The sequence below is a fragment of the Plectropomus leopardus genome, chromosome 21, assembly GCF_026936395.1.
Source record: "Plectropomus leopardus strain MGB_pleo_1.0 chromosome 21, ASM2693639v1, whole genome shotgun sequence".
In the NCBI taxonomy this organism is placed as follows: domain Eukaryota; kingdom Metazoa; phylum Chordata; class Actinopteri; order Perciformes; family Serranidae; genus Plectropomus; species Plectropomus leopardus.
In genome coordinates, this window is record NC_142196.1 from 16,347,103 (window position 1) to 16,370,394 (window position 23,292).

Sequence of the window (23,292 nt, forward strand, 5' to 3'; positions counted from 1 at the left end):
AACCTTAAAACATAGTTTTCCAGCGCTCAATTCATGTTTAATCTCCTGCTTTTCACATCATCCGCAGCTATCTCAGCTAAAACTGTGCGTGTGCCTGAAGAATATATGAGGTGCTCATATTCTCACTGTACATTCCTCCTTTATAAATACACGTTTATGTGCAGGAAAAGGTGTATGCATGGTTTTAGTGTGTACACATAGTTTATACATCTGGCCCCTGGTTTATAAGGCATGTTTTCTTAAAAAATCAGCAGTAAAATAAATACCAAATACAGCCATTTAAAATTTTATGCTCCTCTCCTAAGCCAAAATAAAAAATAGAAATCCCTCCTGAGTGTTTAAAGAATTATTTGACATGCCTCCCCCTTTTTGCACCACCCCTCTACCCTCTCATAAGTAACGAACAGTCTCTTAACCCTCTGGTATCACTTGAATGTACTATAACATAAGGCCATTAAGGACAAAAATGTCCACTTCCAAAAACTTTCATATAAATACTTCCCCCACTGTTTTGGGTAAAATCTGTTGATCAACCTCAGTCCGCATCAAAACTAGTACATTTTAAACCTGACACTGCATTAATAATGCATCAAAATCAGTGTTGTTGCTAATCTTTGACATATCCAAGACTCGTGACAAAAAAAATCCTCCAGCCCTCCACATTTATTATATGGAAAATATCTAATTTTTGGTCTTTTTTTCCATTAAAAAACAAAACAAAATAAAAAACAGTGACATCATGTAATCAAAGTGCTATTTAAAGGTTTAAAATCCTGAAAAATGTTTAAATATTTGGTAGTTTTGATCAGGACTGAAATTTATAAAAAGAATTAACCCAAAAGGTTTGGGGGGAAAATTTATGTATATGATTTTTATGAATTTTTTGGGGAGTGGACATTTTTGTCATGAATGGCCTTCTGTGAAAGTATATTTATAGACGCATTCGAAAAATTTAAACCGAAACTCTTGGAAATCAAAAAAAAAATAAAAATAAATAAATAAAATAAAATTTAAAAAAATCATGCCATATGTGGTAACACAGCCAAAATGATTTCCAAAACAAATGTGAAAAATTATCCATTTGGACAAAAATGTCCATAATGATACCAGAGGATTGTGAAAATAAGGCTTTTAAGAAACACCTGTGGCAAGAATTCACCTTCTAATTTTTATTTGTTTAATTTATTTTTTTGCACGGTTACAGACTGAGCTGCTTAGCTGTATAAAAAGCAGTGAAATGAGTGAAACTGTCAGGAGCCCACAGATGTGTGCTGTAGGTGAGGCGGTAAACGTGTCCTGGGCGGAGAGTCTCCTTTGACGTCAGGGGGGAAACAGTTTGGGGGCAGATCCGCCGGACGTCTCCCTCAACAGGCAACGTGAACACGGACGATTCCCGGTGAAAAGACCCCCAGTCGACCCGGGACACTTAAACCCAGACTGGATTATCACCGGCTGCTGTTATTCTGGAAACTTCCGCGGCTCACGGAGCGCCATGTAGCTCAGAGAAACACCGGATACGACTGCCGTTACCAGGCGAAAGACTTCCGTTAAGAAGCCCGGAGAGGGGAAACCGTTTCGGTCGATATTTACCGGAAAGCGTCGGCATGTAGCGGCTCAGTGTTCAGGTATGTGGAAGCTGCGTTTTAACATGTGTTGTGTGTATTTAGGCTCCGTGTTTTGTGCGGAGGTTTGTCTACAGGTACGGTGGGTGAAATGTGGGTCAGCTGTGACCCTGCAGTCGGTGATTAACCGGCTGACACGAGACGCTGAAATGACTCCAGAAAAGCCCAAATGTAGGGGAGAACGGGGGCGGTTGCAACACCTTTTTACAGGTTATTTCAACTTCAACAAACACATTTTTATATGTTAGAGTTACATTTGTCTGCTGTTTACCCATACCAGTTAAACATGACTATATGACATAGTGTTTACAATTTGGATTTGAATGAAAAAAGTCAGATCCCTGCTGAAAACCCCCCAGTTTGACCAGTTCGAGATGATTGACCAGCTTTTTTGGCCAGTTTACAGTATGTTTTTAAATAATTTTTGATTGTTTAGCTAGTCGTACCAGCTTGTGATGGTCAATCTTGCTGGTTTATTCATTGAAGTTCCTGTGAAATTGAAACCAAATGAATGTCCTTGAGTGTGGAGAAATAACACTGTCATGAGGGGGAAGTATGAAAAGCAACACGCATAAATCAGTTTTTTGTCATGTGTTATTCATGAAGATAAAAGTGCACAGCTTGATAGGTTGGTCACACCAGCATGTCAAACCATCACAGACAAGCAGGAACTGGGTCAGGACCACATAAGACCATGTTCGACCAGCTAAAACCACATAAAATCACCTAAAACCAGCTACAAGCATAAGATGGTTTTTTAGCTGTTTTTTTTCAGCAGGGATGTTGTAACCTACTCCAACCCGGGGATGGTTGCAATATGTTAAAAATACCTTAAATTTCATTAATTAACCTCTCCATTTCGCCTCAGTAAGCATAGTATACTTTAAATATGACTTGCTGTACAACAATTAAGGCTGTCAAACAACTGACTTTAAAAACTGCAATTTATTGCAGAAGTGCAATAATAATCACGATTAATTGCATTTTTTGTATTGAATTTAAAAAGCAGTGACTAAGTCCATATTGACAAGGTAAAGCAATTCTTACTGGATTGTCTTATTTGGGAATCAAATGACAGCAAAAAACTGCACGGGACTAGCATAAAGTGGGCATGTCTGTAAAGGGGAGACTCATGGGTACCCAAAACACATTTTGATTTCAGATATCTTAAGGTCAGAGGCCAAGGAAACATTATTTAGCCCCCTTACTGAGAAGAAATGACCAACCAAGAGTTGGTACCTCTGGATTCTTAAGGTCTTCTAGTTTTATTTGATACAAGTATTATCTCTCTAACTTCAAAATTCAGTCTGGTACAGCCTCTTAAAGACAGGCATGTCGGCCGGCAATTAATGCAATTAAAAAAAACACATTATGTACAGACTTAAAATCCATTGTGATTAACACGTTAACGCTTACAGTCGTAAGATACATTTTGCCGTCTGTTCATCACACTTAAGTCATTGTTATTGCAGCAAACTGTATCAAGGCGACATCTTCAGTTCACCTAGGCTATCTTGTTTAAAACCTAAACATAAGGTACAAAAAGGCAGTAAATCCCCACAACAATTCAGCTCAAAGAAGTAATTAATAAAATAGTTGCCGTTTCCTTTTCTCTCCGACAATTATCAAATGACCTCTTAGGTGTGCATCCCCTTTCTTAATCCTACCTCCAAAGACATCAAAGATATAATTTAGCTCAAGCAGTCCTAAATTTTATTTTGAAGGTTTTTATGGTCCTGTAATTGCAACTGCTGTAATTGCAACTGAAACTGCATGGCACAGAAAAAGTGTTGAAAAACCTGCTGAGCACCACAGTCAAGCTATGAATACTTGCAGCAGTATTTCATTAATTTTTTTTATTTTCAGGGAACAGATGTGCTAGTTGGTGCTACCACACACCCACACACTCATTAATCAGTACATGTAGTCTTCTGTCTTTTTTTTAAGGCTCTTTTTACTTGCTTTCGGCTTTCTGGAAGGACTCACCAGTCTGATGCTGGCGACCTTTCCTGAGCCTCATGTCCCATTTATCACATTAGTTTGATCAGTGGCTGCCTAATAACAATAAAATACCTTGTCATGCTTTGATTTATTGCTAATCAGAGGGTCGTTCAATGCCCCGCAGAGAGAGGTTCAACTGATCTGACGGGTTAATCCCACTTGTCTTGCTCTGTATGATCGAGGGGACACTAAAGACCTCTGAGTGTTATAAAAGCCTCCCCTGTCTCACCCCAGCCCAAATCCATCTGTGCCGTCTAACCAAGCCAGCAGGCTGCAGCGGCGGGACCGTCCAGTTGCTTTAAATCATTAAAAGCATGACAGATGTGTGACGGCTGTGTGGGCAGGAGTCAGACCAGGTCAAACTAACAGGGTCTACTTTGCTGTGTTACGTAGTGGAAATCTGTTTGGAACCGCTCCAGCGTTTGAAACACATACACATAGCTGGTAAGCTGCTGTGTGCACAGGACATTTCGGGGCTTAGAGAGTATTATTATCTTTCACTTCCTGTCTCTTATGTGCCACTTTTCTTGTCTCTGAATGTCGTTTTATCCACGACACAAATATTAATAACGGTACTAATAAACTTTTTTTTTTTTTTAATCTGACAGGCTGTCCACCATGAAGAAGCGAGCCAAGAAGGTGCTGGAGGTGGAGGAGACCTTGTGCTGCTGCGAGTATGTGAACAGATTCGGAGAGCGCAGCCACGTGGCAGCCTGCTGCTGTGACTGTGAGGACCTGGATGACGCCTGCGACAGGTGGGAGACAATGAAGCGAACAACACTGGGGCTGCAACTAATGATTATTTTAAATGACAATGATCTTTTTTTTTTTTTTTAATTAATTAAATGATAAGTGATTGTCCAAAAAAATGTCCCTAAAACTGAAAATATGCCCATCCAAATTTCGCTGGGCCTAAAGTAGCATCTTTAAAGTGCTTGTTTTGTCCCATAAGCAGCCCAAAAGCCGGAGATTCGATTTACAATGATAATAAACAGCAGAAAATGGGAAGTTCTCATATTTAAAGGGATCCCGCAGATCCTTGAAAAGTCTTAAAAGGCATTGAATTCATTAATCTAAAAATAAGGCCTTAATTGGCTTTAAAATCTCTTATGTCAATCTTTCAAAAGTCTTGAAAATGCTGAGACGTTGTGGGTAAAGGTTTGCTCATGTTGTAAAAAAAGTTGTTGATTTCCTGAAGTAAAAGATTTTATGTTAAAAAAAACTCTTTCAGGTTTCTGAAGAGGGAGCCTCAGAAACCTGAATCTCTGTCCCATGTGGCGGCAGTTGTCACAGACCGTATCCGTGTACCCTGGCTATGGGGTGGAGCCCGAAAAGTGGAGCTGTCCGTCATCCCTCCTCTTGTCCTCCTTCCTGTCCTGCTGCACCTCGCTGCTCTACACTTCCTGCTCGGCATGGTGACTCTGACAGCTCTGCCCGGCCTGGTGCTGTGGTACTACTACTTCACCCACCGCAAGAAGGGACAGACACTCTTCTTCCTCAGCTTGGCCCTCTTCTCGCTGGCGTACATGTACTACTTGTTCATCACTGAGGTGCTTCCCCGCGGGGAAGTTGGTCAGCTCCAGCTGACGGTGGTAACCGTCGGGGTCATACTCACCCTGGTGGCCCTTGTCCACACCAAGAGAGGACCTGGCATTGTGAGGTCAAACCAAGAGTCCGTCCACAGCACCGTGACATATTACCGCCCCCTGGCAGAAAAAGACCCTGCCGTCAACGGCGGGCGGCAGGATGTGACGATGACAGTAGCCAACCGGGCGGGATCGCCAGAGCACGCAGGGGTGGAGCTGAAGGAAAGCAGCCGCAGGAACTGGTGTCCGGTGTGCAGGGTGATGCGGCCCCCAAGGGCGGGACATTGTCGGATCTGTGGTGTCTGCGTGCTGCGTCTCGACCACCACTGTGTCTGGTTGGTTCCATTAAAATGCCTCTCACCTGTCATCACTTTCCTCCTCTCTCACCTCAAACACTGAAATTTTCTCTTTTGTCATCTGCTCGTCTTTTCTGCATAAACAATTCAATAAATCTCAAAAAGCGTCCTTTCTAATTTTCAAAATAAGGCCCTTAAGTGACTGTCTTTCTTTCCAGGATATGTATTCAGCTCAGACTGAATGAGTGTTTGTCCTGTTCACACCTGTTGTGTCTTTATTTACCATATTTGTATGTTTTGTGAGTTAACATCAGCTACAAGTGAGCAGTTTGTTTCAGTCATCCACTCCTACACTTTTATGTGTGGTCCTGCATGTGTGTACTGTAGTGTGACCCTGGAGTCTCAGTACCATGTTTTGTCTACCTGTGTGTGTACTTGTTTGTTTGTACGTCCCCTCCGTCGGTGCCTGGCTAGGATAAACAGCTGTGTGGGGCAGGCCAATCACCGCAGCTTCCTGCTTACGCTCGTCCTCTTCCTGTTGACCTCGCTGTACGGGATCAGCCTGGTGCTGCAGAGTGTGTGTCCGAATCAACGCCTCGTCATCGCCCTGCTCTACTGCCCGGGGGTCTACGATCAGTACAGGTACTGAGAGCAGAGACAAACACTTACACATACACTCTGGACGGGGTCATTGTAACACTATATTACCTTAACGTTACTGTTTAACTAACTCCAACACCCAAATATTCTGATAATATATTGTTTCAGATATTTTAAAATCCTACATAAAGACACTAAAAATGTAAAGATGAAACATTTTTTGAAAACTTGTATCAGGTCTTGAAATACGCAAGTCGACTCTGACCCATAAATTTATACTAATGTTACTGGCAAATATGACTTTATCACTGAAATATTTATATCAGTGCAGATCGTTAAAACGTTTTAAAAGGTATTGAATACATTAATCTAAAAATAAAGCCATCATTGGTATCAAAATGTCTTAATCGATCTGTCAAAAGACTGAAAAATGCTAAGACCTGTAAGTAGGATTTTATTTATCTTTTTTTCCAGATGTTGCATTGTAAAAAGTCAAAATAATTGATCTATTTGAAATAATGTCCAATTAAAACACATTTTTAAAAGTAATTTAAAATAATATTTTTTTACATTAATGTCACACAGATCAGAATAGTTGAACCAACATTCATATATTATTATTATTAATAATAATAACAATAATAAATGGTTTGTTTTGTTTCAAAAACATAGGAAGAAGGCAACAATAAACTTGGTAAGACAAGGTCCAAAAATGAGCAAAAAACTGTAAAAACTTCACAAGAAAATTACTTAAAAATAAGTGGGAAAACCCCCTCAAAACCAAACAAGAAACAGACTTTAAAAAGCCCTTGAATTAAAAAGTATAAGTATTTCTTTTATTTATTTTATTATAGTTTTTTCTATAACATAATTTGTAATTTAAAATTCTTCTAACTATAAACACAGTTTTCTGGATATTTTCCCCCCCTATTTTTAAGTCATTTTCTAAAAATCCTCGCCTCTTATTTTTAAACTGTTTTTAGATGAATTTTTTTCACCTTTTATTAATTTCTTGCAATTTGTCAAACACTTCTAGCGAAGTTGGTCATTGCCTTTTTTCCCCCATGTTTTTAAAAGAAATCAAACCAATTCACTCAGGTTTCAAAGGGTCTGAATGCAGCACAAGAAGATGATGTTGATTCAAGTTTCAAAGGGTTAAGCTGTAGGAAACCTGAGTACAGAAATGCCAAAGATACAGTGTGTTTACAGTTGCTACTAAATTATGTCATGTAATAATTATGCAGACTAGAGAGCCCTGGTTTGTCTGATTGTCCTCTTTGTGTTTCAGCACTGCACTTTGCTTCACCTGCTGCTGGTACAGCAGCATTGTGACCTGCGGGCTGCTCCACCTGCTGCTGGTGCAGGTCATCAATGTGAGCTACAACGTAACTGAGCGCGAGGCTCGCGCAGCCCTGAGAGACAAAACTGCTCGCAGCGCCTACTGGGGGCTCGTCGTGGACACTGGTGTCTACTCCCGAGGTTTCCGTGGCAACTGGGAAGAGTTCATGACTATGGGAGAAAAACTGAATCCACCCTCTCCCATCCCAACAGACCTGGTGTAAGAGATTGCTACCCAACCTTTTTCAAATTGTGGAGCTTTTGGTAGCTGTTCTTGTTTATGTCCACTGGATGGCAGCATGGCTCCTTTCACTGGTTTCTTCTTCTGCTTGCAGCAAACCTGAGAGCTGCCGTCACGGGTTATTGCTGCTATTGAGTTGCTCTGACTTTGATATATAGCAATAACAACCACCAATAAGATACTTTCACTGCCATTTATCACAACTGCCAACTCCTCTATGCAGCTGTTTCCTCTCACACTGACCTTTCAATCTCTTTCCACATGTAATCGGCCTCTCCGTCAAACAAATATCTCTGTTTCCGTCACACCGACTGTCTTTCTCAGACTTGAACATTTGTCTTTATGTCTGCTTTACATTCTAGTGCCTTGCTGGGAGTCGGCATACAAGAGAGTACATGTGAGAATGAGTAATCTGTTCTGATCCTCGTAGGGACATTTTTCAACAAGATGACGCCTGTGGAGTCGGTCAGTCCTGCACAAAACGTCTTTTCAAGGATGTTCTCTCTGCACACTTTGTCCTCCACAAACACTTATCTGTGGTGTTCACAAAGCAGGGTACCTATTTGGACTTGATGTGTCATGGATATTTATCACAGATGAATCAAACATCTTGGCACAAGTCACATCATCAGTGCGTGAAATATATGAGGAATTACTTTTATTCCCTTAAAATGATTCCTTATTTAAACAGCCCTGGAAATGTTAAAAAGCAAATAAGTCGATGCACATTAATGTCACTTTGAGAAGTTAGCTTTACACTGTTGCTGCTTTTATTAAAGGGATTGAAAGCTTTTTTTTGGTATCCTAAAAGTTGATTGGGTCCATGTTTGTATGAAATTTATTTATTAATTTTTATTAAATGAATGTGAGAAAAGTGCAAATGTTTTGTGTTTTTATGTCCTCTCCAGATGTTTGTGTGGTTGTGCAGTTTGTCTCCCACAGTGTTTGTTTCTCCCAGAGGCTTTACAGTGGATGGGAGCAGAAATCAGGCAGAACCTCAGTCACTCTTCGTCCCAGCCTCTCCCGCCGCTCCTCCCTCACTCTCTCGTTCCGCAGCAGACAGGGAAGCTGCCTCCAGGACAGCAAACATCGCCGCAGCACCCGTCTGAAGTGTAAGCAGATGGAGGCACAGACGGTGACAGAGCAAATGAGCAATAAGAAACTGAATTATAGGGAGCAAAACCCAGGCTAATGAGTTTTTACATGATGTCACAGGGGACTTATTGACAGTGGCAGCTGGGCAGCCGGTGGGAATTCACCTGCAGGGTCTGGTCATTTAGCTGACCTCACCTGAGAAGTTTATAGGCACTCACATTTTGTGTCAGTGAGGGTGAAAACATGAAATTAGACCAGTGCTAAATTAATTATTAATTTTTTCCACAATGGGAATCAAGACCACCAAATAATGCTGTTATTCAGCATAACCCAAACCAGAATGTGTCTGCTTATTTAAAAATGATTAATTTATAGGAAGAAAATCTTGCAAAACTATTTAAATGTAAATTGGAAAAGTTTTCAAGTAGACACCAAACTGACTTTTTATTATTTTTTTTAGTCATGCTGGTTGTTTGGCTCCAAGGATAGCAATGTTGGTCTGTCTGTGCATCGCTTTGGTTCAGACTAAAATTTCTCAAAATCTATAGCGGTTCATTGCCATCACATTTGGTTCACATATCTATCGTACTGAGAGGATAAATCTTTAGTGATCCCCTGACTTTTCCTCTAGTGCCATCAGCAAGTCAAAGTTTCCACTTATCCAGTGAATTATTTCAGCTTCATGCTTCTAAGAGGATCGTTCCTAATACCTTTAGTGATCCTTTGACCTTTCCTCTGCTGCCATTTGTAGTTTTAAAGGAATACTTCACCCCCAAAATGACATTTTGTATTGAAATTACTCACCCCTTGTTATGTTCAATTGGTAAAGAATACTTTGTTTTTCTTGCATTCCTTCTTGATGAACGTAGAATCCAAAAACTGAGAACATTTTGATGAACTGTCACAGGGGGCTGTGATTAACAACAGCAAAACTATATTAAAACATTTGTTTACAAACGCTCACTCAAATGTTGCAGTATAACTCAAGTCTTATTTATCCAGTTGTATGCTTAATATTTCCTGAACAGACAGCCCTTTCCTCAGAAATCACTGATCAAGGCAGCGGTAGAGCAGCACATCCTGTGTTCAGAGAGGTAAAACTTTTTGTCAATGGAGTCTGACTTTGAAGAGAGCCTTTATTCGTTTTACTTTAAGTTCAGTTCCCCGTTGGAAAAGGCTGTTTAGGAAATACAGAGCATTTGACTGGATAAATGAGACTTGGATTGAGTTGTGTGACTTTAATTCATCAAGAGTTTTTTTCGCTCTTTCTTTCAGGTTCTGTGTCTACCATGGAGGAGAAAAACGTTTTCTGACAAAGTTTCTCAACATAACAAGGGGTGAGTAATTTAGACACAAATTCTCATTTCGGGGGTGATCTATTCCTTTAAAATCACAAATGTCAGTAGAGGAAAAGTCACTAAGGTTATTAGGATTCATTCTCTTGAAACCATATACAATCCACCTTGTTGAAGTTGAGCTAATAAGCAGGGTAAGTGGGAACAGATGTTTTCATACAGTGTTGTCATATATCTATGACTTCAATTCATCAAGATTTTTCTCAGTTTTTTGATGCTCAGCTCACTGTGGAAGCATGTGGGACAAACAAAAGTTTTCCTCCCAAAATCTTACATGGGGTGAGTAACTGATATACAGATGGTCAGGTGTGGTTGAAGTATTCCTCTAAGGTAAAATGTATTCACAACTATTAGCTGAAAAGAGAATGTTATTGCAGAAAGTAGTTTCTATTTTTTAATCACTCAGTATTATAGAAGAGTCAAGATATGAACACTCTGTAATTTAGCAGCAAAAGACCCCAGCTGACTCCATTAATCACATAATGCGGAGACATTTACAGCTACTGTAACAGCAGATTACAGCAGGCTCTTTACTGCCATTAATGAGATGGTGGTTCATAATTTAATTTACTGGCAGTTGCAGTGGAAAGTCAAAATGTTACAAAAGCTCTCATATTTCATATTGATAAATGTTCAACACTTTCTTCTGCCCAAAGATGCATGCCCCAGTGGGCAGCCTGTATCTTATTCTGAAGGGCTTTGGAAGTCTTACTTGTCTTTATAGAACAGGCCTTAAAATGTTGATCTAGTCTGATGTTAATTAAAGGCATTGTGGTTTCTCTGGCATACTGTAAACACATTCTCTGATATAACCTTTCAACTCGTAATTAACCAAGCTGTTGAATTTAATTTGACACCCTGTTAGTCGATTATGTTACTGGCAGAGCACACTGCAGCCGCCACACAGTGAACACACGGTAAAGTCACAGATAGCAGACCTGTTATAGTGCTCCTGAGCCAGCTCCTGACGGTCCCAGTCAACCAGCCTCTCCTGGCTCACATGGTCCAGCAGCGCCAGCAGAAACCTCCTCAGTGTTCGAGCGCGATAGAAACGCTGGGCTCTCTCGTCTTGAATCATCCGCCAGTCCTTTAGCTGAGACAGACAAGATGGGGATATTTTTTAACGGTGTACAAATGCTGCTTATTGGCCTTCATCCCATCTTTTAGCATTAAAACCCACAATGAAACATATTACTCAGGAGGTTAAAATAATCGAGATGGCACTAGTTTAAATAAGAAGTAGAAAATGGTCTAAACTTTTTTTTCTTTTAAGACTTGGCACCTGAAAACATGATTGAGTTCAGATAGAAGAGGAGATAAGAAAGCATGTTGCTCTAAGTCACCAGCAGAAGATGGGGAGAATGCAATACTGATAGTAACTGTGTTTGTGTGTGTGTGAGGAAGTATATACACACTCTTTTCCAACCGCTTAAGCTCCTGCGAAGTAAAAAGTGCTGGTGCAGTTGGTCAGCAGAAGCCTCTTTCTCAGACAGGGACTCTCTTGCTGATTGCTGCCAGCCTAGTGTACACCGCCTCAGGAGGGAGAGATTGTGATGACTCTCGGCCAGCTGGCGGGGATCGAAGAGAAAAGCGTAGAGGCATCCAAACTCAGTCATATGTGCAGGGTTGAAACAATGGAGTGCTATGAAATGATGAAGCATCTCACATTTTAACAAAGAGGGTTTATATCTAGCTGTGAAACATGTATGCACAAGAGTTTTTGTGTGATGCTGTGCAAAGAGATGAAGATTTTGAAGATGAAATACAGTCAAAAGAATGAGGCTACATAGATGTCATATGCTTTTGTTTGTTTGTTTGTTTGTGTGTGTGTTTGGGCTTTTTGTGTGCATGTCCAAGGGTGTAAGTGTGTTACAGGGTGGTGGGTAAATGTGTGCTTTGTAGCTTTTAAGCTGCCGAAAGAATATTTTTACTCCCAGGCTCAGCCTATTAAATGTGTTAAAGTGGGTTTCCTGTGGATACACAGCATGTTGTTTTTTGGTACTTTATAGTAATAATAATAAGAGACTTTATATAGCACTTTTGAAAATCAAAGTGCTATCCAACCGGTGAAAGCACCAAAAGAGAGATATTATTAAAATGGAACAAAAAAAAATCATCCCAGCAACAGGGATAATAAATATAGAATAAATAAATGAATACATAAATCAGCTAAAAAAGTAGAAATAGATAAAGAGCCAACTCATTATGACAGTTTTAAGAAGTTATTTATACTATTGGTTAAATGAATCTGTCTGAAGTTCTACTTCTACAGTTAATGCGACTGACATGATGACAAAAAAAGCATGTATAATCCTGTTTGAATTACTAAAATCTAAGACAGATTTGTCTTTGTAGTCTTTCTCAGATGGATGGAAAATAACTAAAGACGCTTTTCAGCGTGAGACCATTGGGAAGCATTATGTTCACCAACAGTCCATGAGCCATAAAAAACATCCACCCACTTGTAAAGATTTGAATTCTGAAAAGCCTTTCATAGACACACATTGCCTTTAAGCGAATGCCTTCAAGTCACATAGCAGATGCACATGCAGTACTGTATGCAAGAAAGGCTAAAACCCGACTTTACATTATTCAAATCCATGGTGTGAACCTGGACTCGGATTTACCCTTACAAGTCAAAATTCCCTTTTGCTTATTGTAATTCTTTGTGTGATAATGGAAAACCTGAAGCACTTTTTCACATTGTTTGCTGTTCAAACAGGATTTTAAAAATCAAAAGTGCCTCTTGGGTTCTGTGAGGTTCAGTGTGTAAGATTTAGGGGGATTTAGTGGCATTTAACGGTAAGGATTGATGATTGCAACCTGCTGAAACTAGGAGCTGAATTATCCGCAGAGGTCTCCTCCTCTCCGACCAGATGATTTAAACCAGTAAAAAACTGAACATCGGGGTTTCACATTACAAATCAAGGTTTTTCCTAAGCTCTTTGGCACGTCAGAGAGGGACCACTAGCCCAGCACCTACTAATGTGTGCTCAACTTATTTCTGATCAAGACGTTCAAAAGGTTTGTAGCAGGAGCAGATTTATCCATTTATTCATTTTAATGTAATGAAAACACTACAATTCTAATTTTCAGGTGATTATACACTAAAGAAAACACCCACACTTATATTATATTCCATTTCTGCCAATACAGTAAATCCCCCTTAATCCTACACACTGGACCTTTTAAATGTTGAGTTTGAGGACTGAGGGCAGGCTAAATTTGGCTGGCTACACTCTGTGTTGCTGTAGCTTGTGGCTGAAATGGAAAAGACAGGTGATTCACCTGCAGGTTGGCTTGTTTGAGCAGAATGAGGCGTTTCCATGGCGTCAGGCCTCGCCGTAACAGCAAGTTTCTGTGGTAGTGTTGTCGGGCCAGCTTCAGGAGCTCCTGCTGCCTCTTCAGCTGTCTCTGTTTCTCCTCTTCCCTCTTCACAAACGCAGAAAGAAGTGACATTATTCTAATATTCTGCAATGTGACACAAGAGTACAGTCCCTCTGTGTGTCACTGCTTCCTCGATTCGGACTCAAGTTTTTGGGGAAATATGAATCTCACCTCTTTTTCCTGCCTTTTCTCCTCCCTCTTCTTTTCCGCTGCTTTGCGTTTCTCCTCCTCTTCCTCCCTTTGCCTCTGCTCCTCTGCGGCTTTCATCTTAGCCTGACAAGTTCAATTAAATGTGCTTTCTTTATATTGTTTCAGACAATTACAACACGCTAATTAGTAAACAAATAGTCCGCCTCTTACTAGTTTTTCCTCTTCCTTTTTTCTCTTGAGTTCCTCAATCTCCTTCCTCCGCCCTGCGCGTTGACGTGCACGCTCCTCCATGGCTTCAAAGCGAGAGAGAGGTGAGTTGAACACACGGTATTCCTTTGTGGTACAAAAGGAGTGGGTATGTGGATGTTTATGTATGTTTCCTCCTTTGTATTCTAAACATGTAACTAGGAGGAAAATGTGTTTTACTCCTGCAGGATGTTTTGACCTGTAGGACTTTATATATGCAAATATTGTGTGATCCAGGGTCATGCAATCTTCTTGACAAAAGAGCTACATGTTTGGAAGAAGATTAGTACCTGCTATGTCATTCTGCATGTATAGGTGAGTTTGTGTGTGTCGTCTTGTGCTTTTAAGCTCTCTGAGTGAAGGACCCTCCATACTGACCTGTGATGATGGGATGGGCGGACGTTTGACGTGTGACAGTTTTGCTCCGAGGTGCACGGAGATTGTCAGGTTCTACAGTAATGCTCGTCACCCTGCAAGAGTAACCATCACCGCCACAAGCACAGGAAAAAAAAGGCAAGTCATAACACTGTCTGTGCATTCACATCTTCCACATCCTTGTAGGGCAAATTTAACTCTGATGAGCTCAACTGACGTGTGTCAGGCTGTCCAAAAATCTCTAAATGAATTTTAGTATGAGGTAATGTGCAAAAGTTTTTAGTTTTACTGAAAACTGAAATATACAATGTTGCATAGACTTTTTGGAAAGTGTATTTTATCTGCAGTCCAACAAGAACCATGAATGTACAAAACCTTAGCACAACCTCCTGCTCCTCTGTTCTCTCTAAGCTTTAAAATCCTTCTGTAGCTGCTCTTTTTGACTCCTACAGTATGTGTCTTGTATTTAATAGGGAAAGCTATTAATGGATAATGACTTTTACCCCCGTTCACCTCAGTGTAGCTCCTGAAAACAAAAAAACGTCTGCACTACTCTAGACATTTGAGATGATAGTGTAAAATGGTATTATTTCTGTAAAAAATCCTTTAAATGACCTGCCAACATCAGTCTGCAGTGTAGAAAGAGAAATGAACTAAACTAAGTGCTTAATCATCAAAGGAGAGCTTCGGCACATTTGGGCATGGCAGTATGGAGACAGTCTTATGAGGTAATTGTCCAGGAGGTTGAAGCAAAAGGGTTGAAAAGGAGGTAAAGAATGTATATACACAGACTGTAATGTACTTGTTCAAAGGGCTGAACAGTCTGAATCACCAGTGAAGGCACAAAACTTTCATATTCCCATTCCCATTTTTTTTTTTTTTTGCAACAAATGACTTAAAGGGACATTTAACTCCAAAATTCGAAATACATATTTTCCTGTTAACTGTTGTGCTGTTTATTGGTCTAGTTTTTTTGTTGTTGTTGTTGTTTTGAGTGTGAGATATCGTCCCTAGAGATGCCTGCCTTCTCTTAATTATATTTCCTACTGCATTAATTTTAAATTAAATAAATAAAATCTTTTTTTTAATGATCACTTTTAAGGCACTGCATGGACTTTCCCCAATTTACATCGAGTTATTGACCCCCTACATACCCCGGCATCCCCTTAGGTCAGTGTATACAGCTCTTCTTGTGGTTCCCTGCTCTTGGCTGGGGACAAAAGGTGATCGTGCCTTTGCCATCAGAGCCCCTAAACTCTGGAACTCCTTGCACATTGAAATCAGACTTGCTCCATTTTTAGCATCTTTTAAATCACTTCTTAAGACTTTTTTTTTATAGGAAAGCCTTTATGAGTTTTGAGAAGGTTGCTGTTGCTTTGTTTTATTAACCCCCTGTGACCTTTGTACTTGATCGCTGTGTTGTGTTTGTTTTTGTGATTGTCTTCTGAAAATCACTTTGTAACTTTGTTTAAAAAAGTGCTATATAAATTAAGTTTATTGTGGTATATATGGCACTCAACTTGTGGTGCTCAAAGCGCCAAAAAAACATTTGAAAAACTCAACAGTAATGTCTCTCCAAAAATCATTGCCAAGTTATGGGTCACAGCACAGAAGAAATTGTGCACCTACTGTTAACCCACCTAAAACCACTGAGCTCGTTAATGTTACAGCTCAGCTGAGGAGGACACTGCTAATGTTTACGTCTTGTGTATCTTTGGGGTTTCTCCCTCCTGAAACATTAACTACTTATTATTTCATAGTTTGGGTTTCTCCGGGTACTCCGGTTTCCTCCCACACTGCAAAACATGTGGTAAAAGGTTAATTAACCATTAATGAAGCCATTAGCTACAGCTTTATAGAGGGTGACGTTTGAAAAAATAATACACTCACATATTTAGAGCTTGGGTGGGTGACATTTTGGTGAGGTGCAGTGAGCCTACCTCTGCTCTTGAGGGTCAGTGTTGTATCTCTTTGGTCTGGAGCCTCCTCGCACTGATAACTGGGTGAGCTGTGCGGTTCTCTCCATTTCCAGCTCCAGTCCCGCCATATTCTGCTCCTCCTTCAGCCGAGCAATCTGCTCCTGCTGCTCTTTCAGCAGCTTCCTCTGCTGAGTGATGATCTGCTGCTGGACGGTGTGCCTGTTCTCAAACCTGCTGCCCGGAGACACTGCTCTTTTTGAACACATAAAACCGCTGCCCTCACTTCTCTGCTGTGCCCTCTGGAGCTCACCGGCAGTCGGTGCTGCATGGCGTCGAGTCACCTGCCACGGCTGAGTGGGCTGGGCCACAGCACCCATAGGGGTCTGATGTACTGAAGAGGCGTCGGGGGCTCCAGTGCTTGACCTTTGGTGATCTTCCTGAAAAAAAGAAGGAAAAAGAGCAGAAAAAAATCCCAATTTAGGCCTACTTCTACAGAAGGTTTAAGGGGAATACGATAAAGTATCTGAGAGCAATTTAAATTTCACTGAGCACCAGAAATCCTGATATGTAAGCAGCACGGGCCTAATATGGCCTCTTTATTGACCCTGTCAACGTGAACTTCATCTCCTGTTCTGTTTCTTTCGTCCCTTGAGCTCTGTTCCACAATCCTACACCTTCTTCCATCTGCTCTATGCCCCCCCGTCCCTTACAGGTACACCACTCCTTCTTACCTCATTCTCAATCTCCAGAGTTCTGAATATTTCAGCAGGAAAAGTTTTTGCCTCTGGCTGACTTAACTGAGAAAGGTTTAGGTCACCCCATGCAAAACAATTTTTGTTCAATTTCAGTCCCAAACGTATTTATTGCCTCAGTAATTTTAGCCTTTAGCATCACCTGCCAAGGGTAGGGCTGATGTTTTAGTCATGATTTCACTAAAAATGTGATTTTTACAGGTTGTTTTCAGTTAACACAGACATTTGAATCAACCCCTTACTAATGATATGAGGATTTCTGAATGCACCTCTGACCTTTTTCAGAGTTTCTGGTTGGTTAGACGGCTCAAGTGGGCACATGATTAGCTGATAAGTTGGATTTTCTGCGGCCTTGAGTTTGCCTGTTAATGCAGCATCGATTAAGGCAGCCATCTTGCGCCGAGTCTCCTGCTGCTGGGCCAAAAGCTCTCGTTGTTCCCTCTCCATCTGACACCATAGCTGCCACTCATTCAGACACCGCCGTAGCAGCCGCCTACGGTCACTCTCCATAGCCAGCTGGCGTTGTCTAGAGTAGGGAACAGATGTGGACTTATTTTTAACCCTCAATTATTGCTTGATCAAGGTAACAGGATGTATTTTTTTTTTTTATCAGTGAGTGTCTTTGAGAAATATTGTCATAATTAATGGTCTACATTTAAACAATTTATATTGTGACATTTGTGGTGAAAGGCAGGATTTAAAAAATGATAGGATCAGGACCTTTTGACGCAATTTCTTTTAATTCTTGCCTGTTTTCAGCTCGTAGATCCTCCTCTGTTCTCGCAACCTCTCGCTGGTGACGTTCCTCCCACACCACTGCCCGCCACGCTCGCCAGGACCTCAGCTGCCGCTTCCAATCACAGAGGGCCATGGCCTTACCTAACCGTAGCCTTCGGTCTAACACCACTGAATACCATCCAAAGAAATGCCTCTGCAGACACTAAAACATGCACATTCAAACATGAGGGCCCGTGAGGTAGATAATTTATATCAATACATTCACTGTATCAACCCACACACATGGCACAGGAACCAACCTTTAGATGACCCACGTGAACCATGGTTTGAATTTTCTGCTCCTTATAAAGTCGCTCTGTGTCCTGCAGCTGAGGTTTTGTGGGAAGTGGAGGAGCTGACTGGAGGCTTCTGGTTGCCCTTTGCCCTTCCACTCTCTCCCTTTCCCTGTGGAATAAACATACATATGTGAGGGCCTTGTAAAGAATGGCCCAAAGAGAAACCATTTTCAGAAGAGAGTGCTCATCCTCTTAAGACTGCTGACTGTGGCTCAGGAGGTGGCTCCTGCATGTGGGGAAGACATACTAAACCCCAAATTGCTTCTGATAGCACAGCCATTAGGGGTTATTTGTGTGTGTGTGTGTGTGTGTGTGTGTGTTTAGGTGTGCAGGTGGTACCTTGTATGAATGTGTGTGTGAACTGGGAATATGATAAATAGAGTAAAAAGCACTTCAAGTGGTTGGAAAATTAAAAAGGCCCAATACAAGTGCAGGCCATTTATCGTTTATTTTTCTCTTTTCAATTTTCATGCCCTCATGTTATAGTTTTTATCAGATTTTCAACTTATTTATTTGTATATTACTGGAAACAATGAATTCTACTGATTTAAATAATCCCCTGACATTTGCCTCAGCTTTAGGATTGTCATTGTGAGTACTGGCGTAAGCATTTAGCATTTAGGCTGCTCTTTGCATCCTAGTTTAAACAATTATCTGATAGTTTTTTATGAAATAATGTATCAATCTGCTATCCTGTCAATTATATCCAAATACTTTTTCAAGGACTATGTTAAAAAAATGTCTGATTTTCAAGGTTTTCGAAGACTTAAACTCCTGAGTGTTGAATTTAAGTATTTCAAGCACCTCTGCAATCTTGTATTTACCCAATTAAAACTATTCTTAGCAGCACCTTTATAAGGTATATCTAAAGGTCTAACATTTTCTTTTCTGCATGTTGACAGCCAGCAGTTGCATTTAAGGAAGGGGGCTCCTCAGGACACAAAGTCTTGTCTGGTGAACACTTTGTGAGAGATTACCCAGCAGTGCTGACCCAGAGTTATTGTATTCTCCAGAGGGACACTTCTACCTGTCCCTCTAAATATGTTACCATGGATCCATTCAATCCACCATTTGAGGTAGGAAGAGGTGAGATCCTGTCCGGTGCAGTCAGACAGGAGACTTAGTTCAGATAGAGATGTTAAACCCTTCAGCGCAGACCAGCGGATGATGTGGACACCATACCTCTGTCGAACTAGCTGTTCCAGGCCTCTTCTCTCCTCCATCTGACGTCGCAGTCTCACCATCTCCTTCTGCATCATCTCGTCCTGTCTGCGTACCTGCTCCCTCCTCTTGGCCTCCTCCTCTCGCTCTCTCCTCTTTGCCTCCGCTCTGGCGCCCCGCTGAGCCTCCCTCTCTCTCTGTTGCCTCTGCCTCTCGGCCTCCCGCCGGGCTCTGTTCTCTCGCACCTTCAGTGGCAATTAGTGGAGTGAGTGAAAAAAAAACTTGGGTGCTGATTGTTCCTCTTGTAGCATTCACGTCTCTTACTATATCGAGTTAATCACTTAGGCAACCTACCTGCAGGTGTCGTGCTTCCATGGTGACAATTGGATCTTTGAACTTCCTCCTTGTTTGTCCAACATCCAGTGCCAGCTCCTCCATCACACCAGAGTCCAGGACCTCTTGCTCCATCAGGCCTTGTAGGAAGCTGCTGACTGTGCTGTGCTCTTCCTCCTCGGCCAGGCAGTTGTACAGATCTTAGAACAGAAATGGATATAGATTAGAGTATAGTATGTCGACCAAAAATCCTAAAATAATGTCATAAGAACAAAATCCTAAATACAGAAGGAGAATGATGGGGTGTTATGTCATATTTATGAATTGTTTGAGCTTAGTTTAGGTTATCGTTGCATACAAGTAAAAGAATTAAATCACAACAGACATTTTTTTCTAAAGGACTGCACCAGTGATTTTATATGGTAAAATTAAAATCCTATTCCAGATATAAGGGGACATGCTTTTATTGTACAGATGCCAGCAAAAAACAGATAATCTTTTAATTAGTGTAAATGACTAAAAAATGGCCACTAAAATCACAACTCATATGGCACTATTGTAGTGGGATCTACTATACGTCAAAATAATATATATTCTATATATATATTATATATAATATATATTTTTTATTTTATGTTTTAGATGTTATTTTAGTAATAAAACATTTTAAATTTTATATTTTATATATATATATATAGTTAGTTTGGTTGGTAACTTAGTTTTCGTCCTTGCTTTGTACCATCAAAGTTGGTGTAGTCAAGGGCTGCAGGTTGAGCGCTACCCGGTGCAGCAGGACTCCTCCTCTCACTGTAGCACATCAGGTCATCATCTTCCTCCATGTCCAGCTCCAGCCGCAGCTTACTGCTCAGCCAATCACCAAGGAGAGCTTGTGCTGCAGGAAGCAAGCAATCAGATACTATTGTTCAGCCTGCAGCTGCTGCACAGGCTCAACTCTATTATATAGGTAACACTTCTCAAGAGACACTCCTGTTATTCTTTTAATGGGCTGACCTACCTTCACTGTAAGCGTCATCGTGGTCTCTTAACTGGTCAGAGCTTTGCAAAGGTACAGCCACGCTGTTAGTCCTTAAATGAGGTTTCTTTTGGGAGAAGACTTCAGATACAGCAAACTCAGATGCTGCCTCCACGCGCTGAGGACAAGTAAATAATCTAATAATTGGTAACATTATCAATGCATCTGATGATTATCCAATTACTTGGCTAACCCTTTGAAACCTAAGCAAATTAGCTTGTTTTTTTTGTCAAAAATATCAGAGGGCGGCGAGCAACTTAGTTAGAAATGGCCCAGATGTATATGAATAAGACGTTACAAAAGATGACTGGAAAATAGGGGGAAAAGTTGAAAATACAGAACAAACATACAAGGAAAAAAAACAAGAAAATAATTTCAAGAAAGTGCCAATAAAGCTATTTTCTTACTTTTAAAAATATATATATTTTTTCATTTCTTTCTCATTTTAAATATGTAAGAGAATTTTAATATAGTTTTCTGGACATTTTTCTCTGATTTTTATTATTTCCATGTCACCTTTTACTATTTTATTTTTTTTTGCATTTTGCGGGATATTTCTTTCCAAGTTGCTCATTATGTTTTTCCTGTGTTTTGACAGAAATCAAACCAATTTTCTCAGGTTTCAGAGGTTAAACTACTTATGACAGGCGTCTAACTGCAGCACAAGAAAACTGATGAAGGTTCAGGGTTAATGGGTCAAGTGTGACATATTTAAATTGCTTGTTTGCCCACCATCAATCCAAATCCAGTTTACAAAATATACACAGCTACACCTGCACCTAAATTCTTCTCACCTTTCTCCACTGATCGATATCACCATTCTTCACAGGCATCTGTTATGGAAAGAAAAATCATGTCAAGTGGGAGTTTGCAAGAGAAATCACTGATGTCATGGTCAACTTCCTGCCTGCTTGAAAATGCCCAGCCGAGCTCTCAGACACCTTGAGCTGTCGGCACAGCACAAATCCAGGGCTGAGCCACATGCCTGATGTCTGCGGATTATTTCACACGGCAGCTTAGCTAATGCCTTAAATCAGCACATTACTTCAAAATAATTTCCCAGACATCGGATTCAGCTATCTCTGTCTCAGGCTGCACATATATGAGGCTGCAGGCATTTGAGCATCTGGAAATGATACTGACATGAGCCATGTATTCATCCATATCACTGATTTATTCATAAATCTGACAGGACCATTTATTAACAGTTCTGTTAATCTCTTTAGGGGGGTTTCATAATCCTGGGGCAAAGGGTCTAAAAAGTGAAAATGGATTAAAAAATATCCTTTTTTTATGTAAGAGAAAGTGTTGAGGTGGGCTTAAATTTATTATCTAGAATAGGCAGCCACAGTATAACCCCTTTTCAATTAGAATTAGAAGCTCTAGCTTTTCAGTTTAACATTACTCCAAAAACTAAACTCACCTTGTCTGCAGATGTTTTACTCTTGCCGAGCCTCCTCCACCGAAACAGGTGAGGATTGTGACCTGGGAATGTCATCTGTTTAGTTATTGTGGATTATATTAGCATTTTACCGCAGCTACTATAATATGATCCCAAACGCCATTACAGCGCCCTGTTATACAAATAGCAACAAAAAACTACTTTACTCGTTTTATAATGAACAAAAAGTGTTAAGAAGTCGTCACAAAGATCCCTCGTACAACGCAGAGCCATACACATAACTGCCATCGATTTGGATCGCATAGGACTCTGGGTAATGTAGTGAATGCACCACTTTTCTAGGATGAAAGTCCGGCCAACGAAGAATTTTAGGACTACATGACCCACTACACTTTGTTTGTAGTTTTTTGTAACCATAGCAACGATGCTCACTTCTGCAACAGTTGTGCTCTAAATGACCTGCGTTTGAAATGTAAGTAGGGTAACGTAAGTGATGTAAGTAGAATTAAAGGAATCAAAGAAAACTACTTATTTAAATGTCTGTACAACCCACAACATAACACATTGGTGTTTTTTTTTTTTTTTTTTAACAAAAGCAATGTTTGTAGTTTTTTTTCACAGCCTTGTTTAACAAAAAATATATATGGCCTATAAATATGCTAGATCAACAAGAACACAAACATACATAAGTGCACAGATGATAGACGATCTACACATAACATAATAAACAATAATAATAAATAATCATAATACCAATAGGGCCTACATAAATTCATAAAAATCGTGAAATAAATAAATGAACATGGACATAGATAAAATCAAAGAAACGAAAAAAAAAATCATATTCATGTCACATCAGGGGGGCTGGCGAAACCCCCTGATGTGACATGAATATGAATTAATTTTTGTTTTTGTTTATAAGTTTTTGTTAGGCCTATTGACTAAAACTCTGTTGCTTTTTTGTTATTTGTAAGAGCAAGAGAGGAAAGCCTTGAGTTGAGATCAATCGAGAAACGATGGAAAGAGTGAACCTAAAAATGTTTGTTTATGGATAAAGAATTTCCCCATAAAATAATTTTTGGTCTAATTTAAGTTCTTGTGTTTTAGTGACTATTCTATCACTCATCATTTTACCCGTAAAGATATAATCTGGTATTATGATGACACAATTAACAAATATTTGAGCTGAGTTGCTAATTTCAGAGCCCTTTAAGAGTTTATGCTAGTGCACTAGCTAACTTTATTTGTAGTTTTTCGAGTGGCGGCGCGGCCAGCGATGACGTCATATTTAGTCGACTTGTACTTCCTGTCGGGCGGGCAGTTGGTA

At 40.2% G+C, this 23,292-nt stretch overlaps 2 protein-coding genes and 1 long non-coding RNA gene across 3 annotated transcripts; 2 read left to right on the forward strand and 1 right to left on the reverse strand.

Annotated features, from left to right (window-relative positions):
- Positions 1 to 1,265: 1,265 nt before the first annotated feature.
- Positions 1,266 to 8,565, forward strand: zdhhc23b (zDHHC palmitoyltransferase 23b). The gene is made up of 6 exons (XM_042510321.2): positions 1,266 to 1,625; positions 4,232 to 4,378; positions 4,855 to 5,544; positions 5,980 to 6,147; positions 7,394 to 7,663; positions 8,047 to 8,565. Exons 2-6 carry the CDS (start codon positions 4,242 to 4,244, stop codon positions 8,093 to 8,095), a joined length of 1,314 nt encoding a protein of 437 aa, XP_042366255.2. The 5' UTR covers positions 1,266 to 1,625; positions 4,232 to 4,241; the 3' UTR covers positions 8,096 to 8,565.
- ccdc191 (coiled-coil domain containing 191) lies at positions 8,328 to 23,122 on the reverse strand. Its single transcript, XM_042510322.2, has 17 exons — positions 21,987 to 23,122; positions 21,358 to 21,396; positions 20,546 to 20,681; positions 20,270 to 20,422; positions 19,552 to 19,730; positions 19,219 to 19,442; positions 18,001 to 18,145; positions 17,713 to 17,903; positions 17,240 to 17,489; positions 16,233 to 16,648; positions 14,296 to 14,387; positions 13,882 to 13,964; positions 13,693 to 13,794; positions 13,423 to 13,566; positions 11,550 to 11,702; positions 11,073 to 11,227; positions 8,328 to 8,789 (listed from the first exon to the last, which is right to left on the reverse strand). The coding sequence occupies exons 1-17, from the start codon at positions 22,059 to 22,061 to the stop codon at positions 8,648 to 8,650; spliced, it is 2,679 nt and encodes an 892-aa protein (XP_042366256.2). The 5' UTR covers positions 22,062 to 23,122; the 3' UTR covers positions 8,328 to 8,647.
- Positions 8,659 to 14,438, forward strand: LOC121960556 (uncharacterized). Its single transcript, XR_006106994.2, has 4 exons — positions 8,659 to 8,796; positions 10,055 to 10,116; positions 13,912 to 13,982; positions 14,266 to 14,438. It is a non-coding gene; the product is annotated as an uncharacterized LOC121960556 (long non-coding RNA).
- Positions 23,123 to 23,292: the final 170 nt, after the last annotated feature.

Bases quoted from the DNA above. Each gene is read 5' to 3' on its own strand.
- ccdc191 (XM_042510322.2), bottom strand. From the start codon at position 22,061: ATGACATTCCCAGGTCACAATCCTCACCTGTTTCGGTGGAGGAGGCTC. The intron at 20,682-21,357 runs GTGAGAAGAATT...ACTTGTCCTCAG, and splicing joins ATATCGATCAGTGGAGAAAG to CGCGTGGAGGCAGCATCTGA. The intron at 17,904-18,000 runs GTTGGTTCCTGT...TGCATGTTTTAG, and splicing joins TTCACGTGGGTCATCTAAAG to TGTCTGCAGAGGCATTTCTT.
- zdhhc23b (XM_042510321.2), top strand. From the start codon at position 4,242: ATGAAGAAGCGAGCCAAGAAGGTGCTGGAGGTGGAGGAGACCTTGTGC. The intron at 5,545-5,979 runs GTTGGTTCCATT...GTGCCTGGCTAG, and splicing joins CTCGACCACCACTGTGTCTG to GATAAACAGCTGTGTGGGGC. The intron at 7,664-8,046 runs GTAAGAGATTGC...TTTACATTCTAG, and splicing joins CCCATCCCAACAGACCTGGT to TGCCTTGCTGGGAGTCGGCA.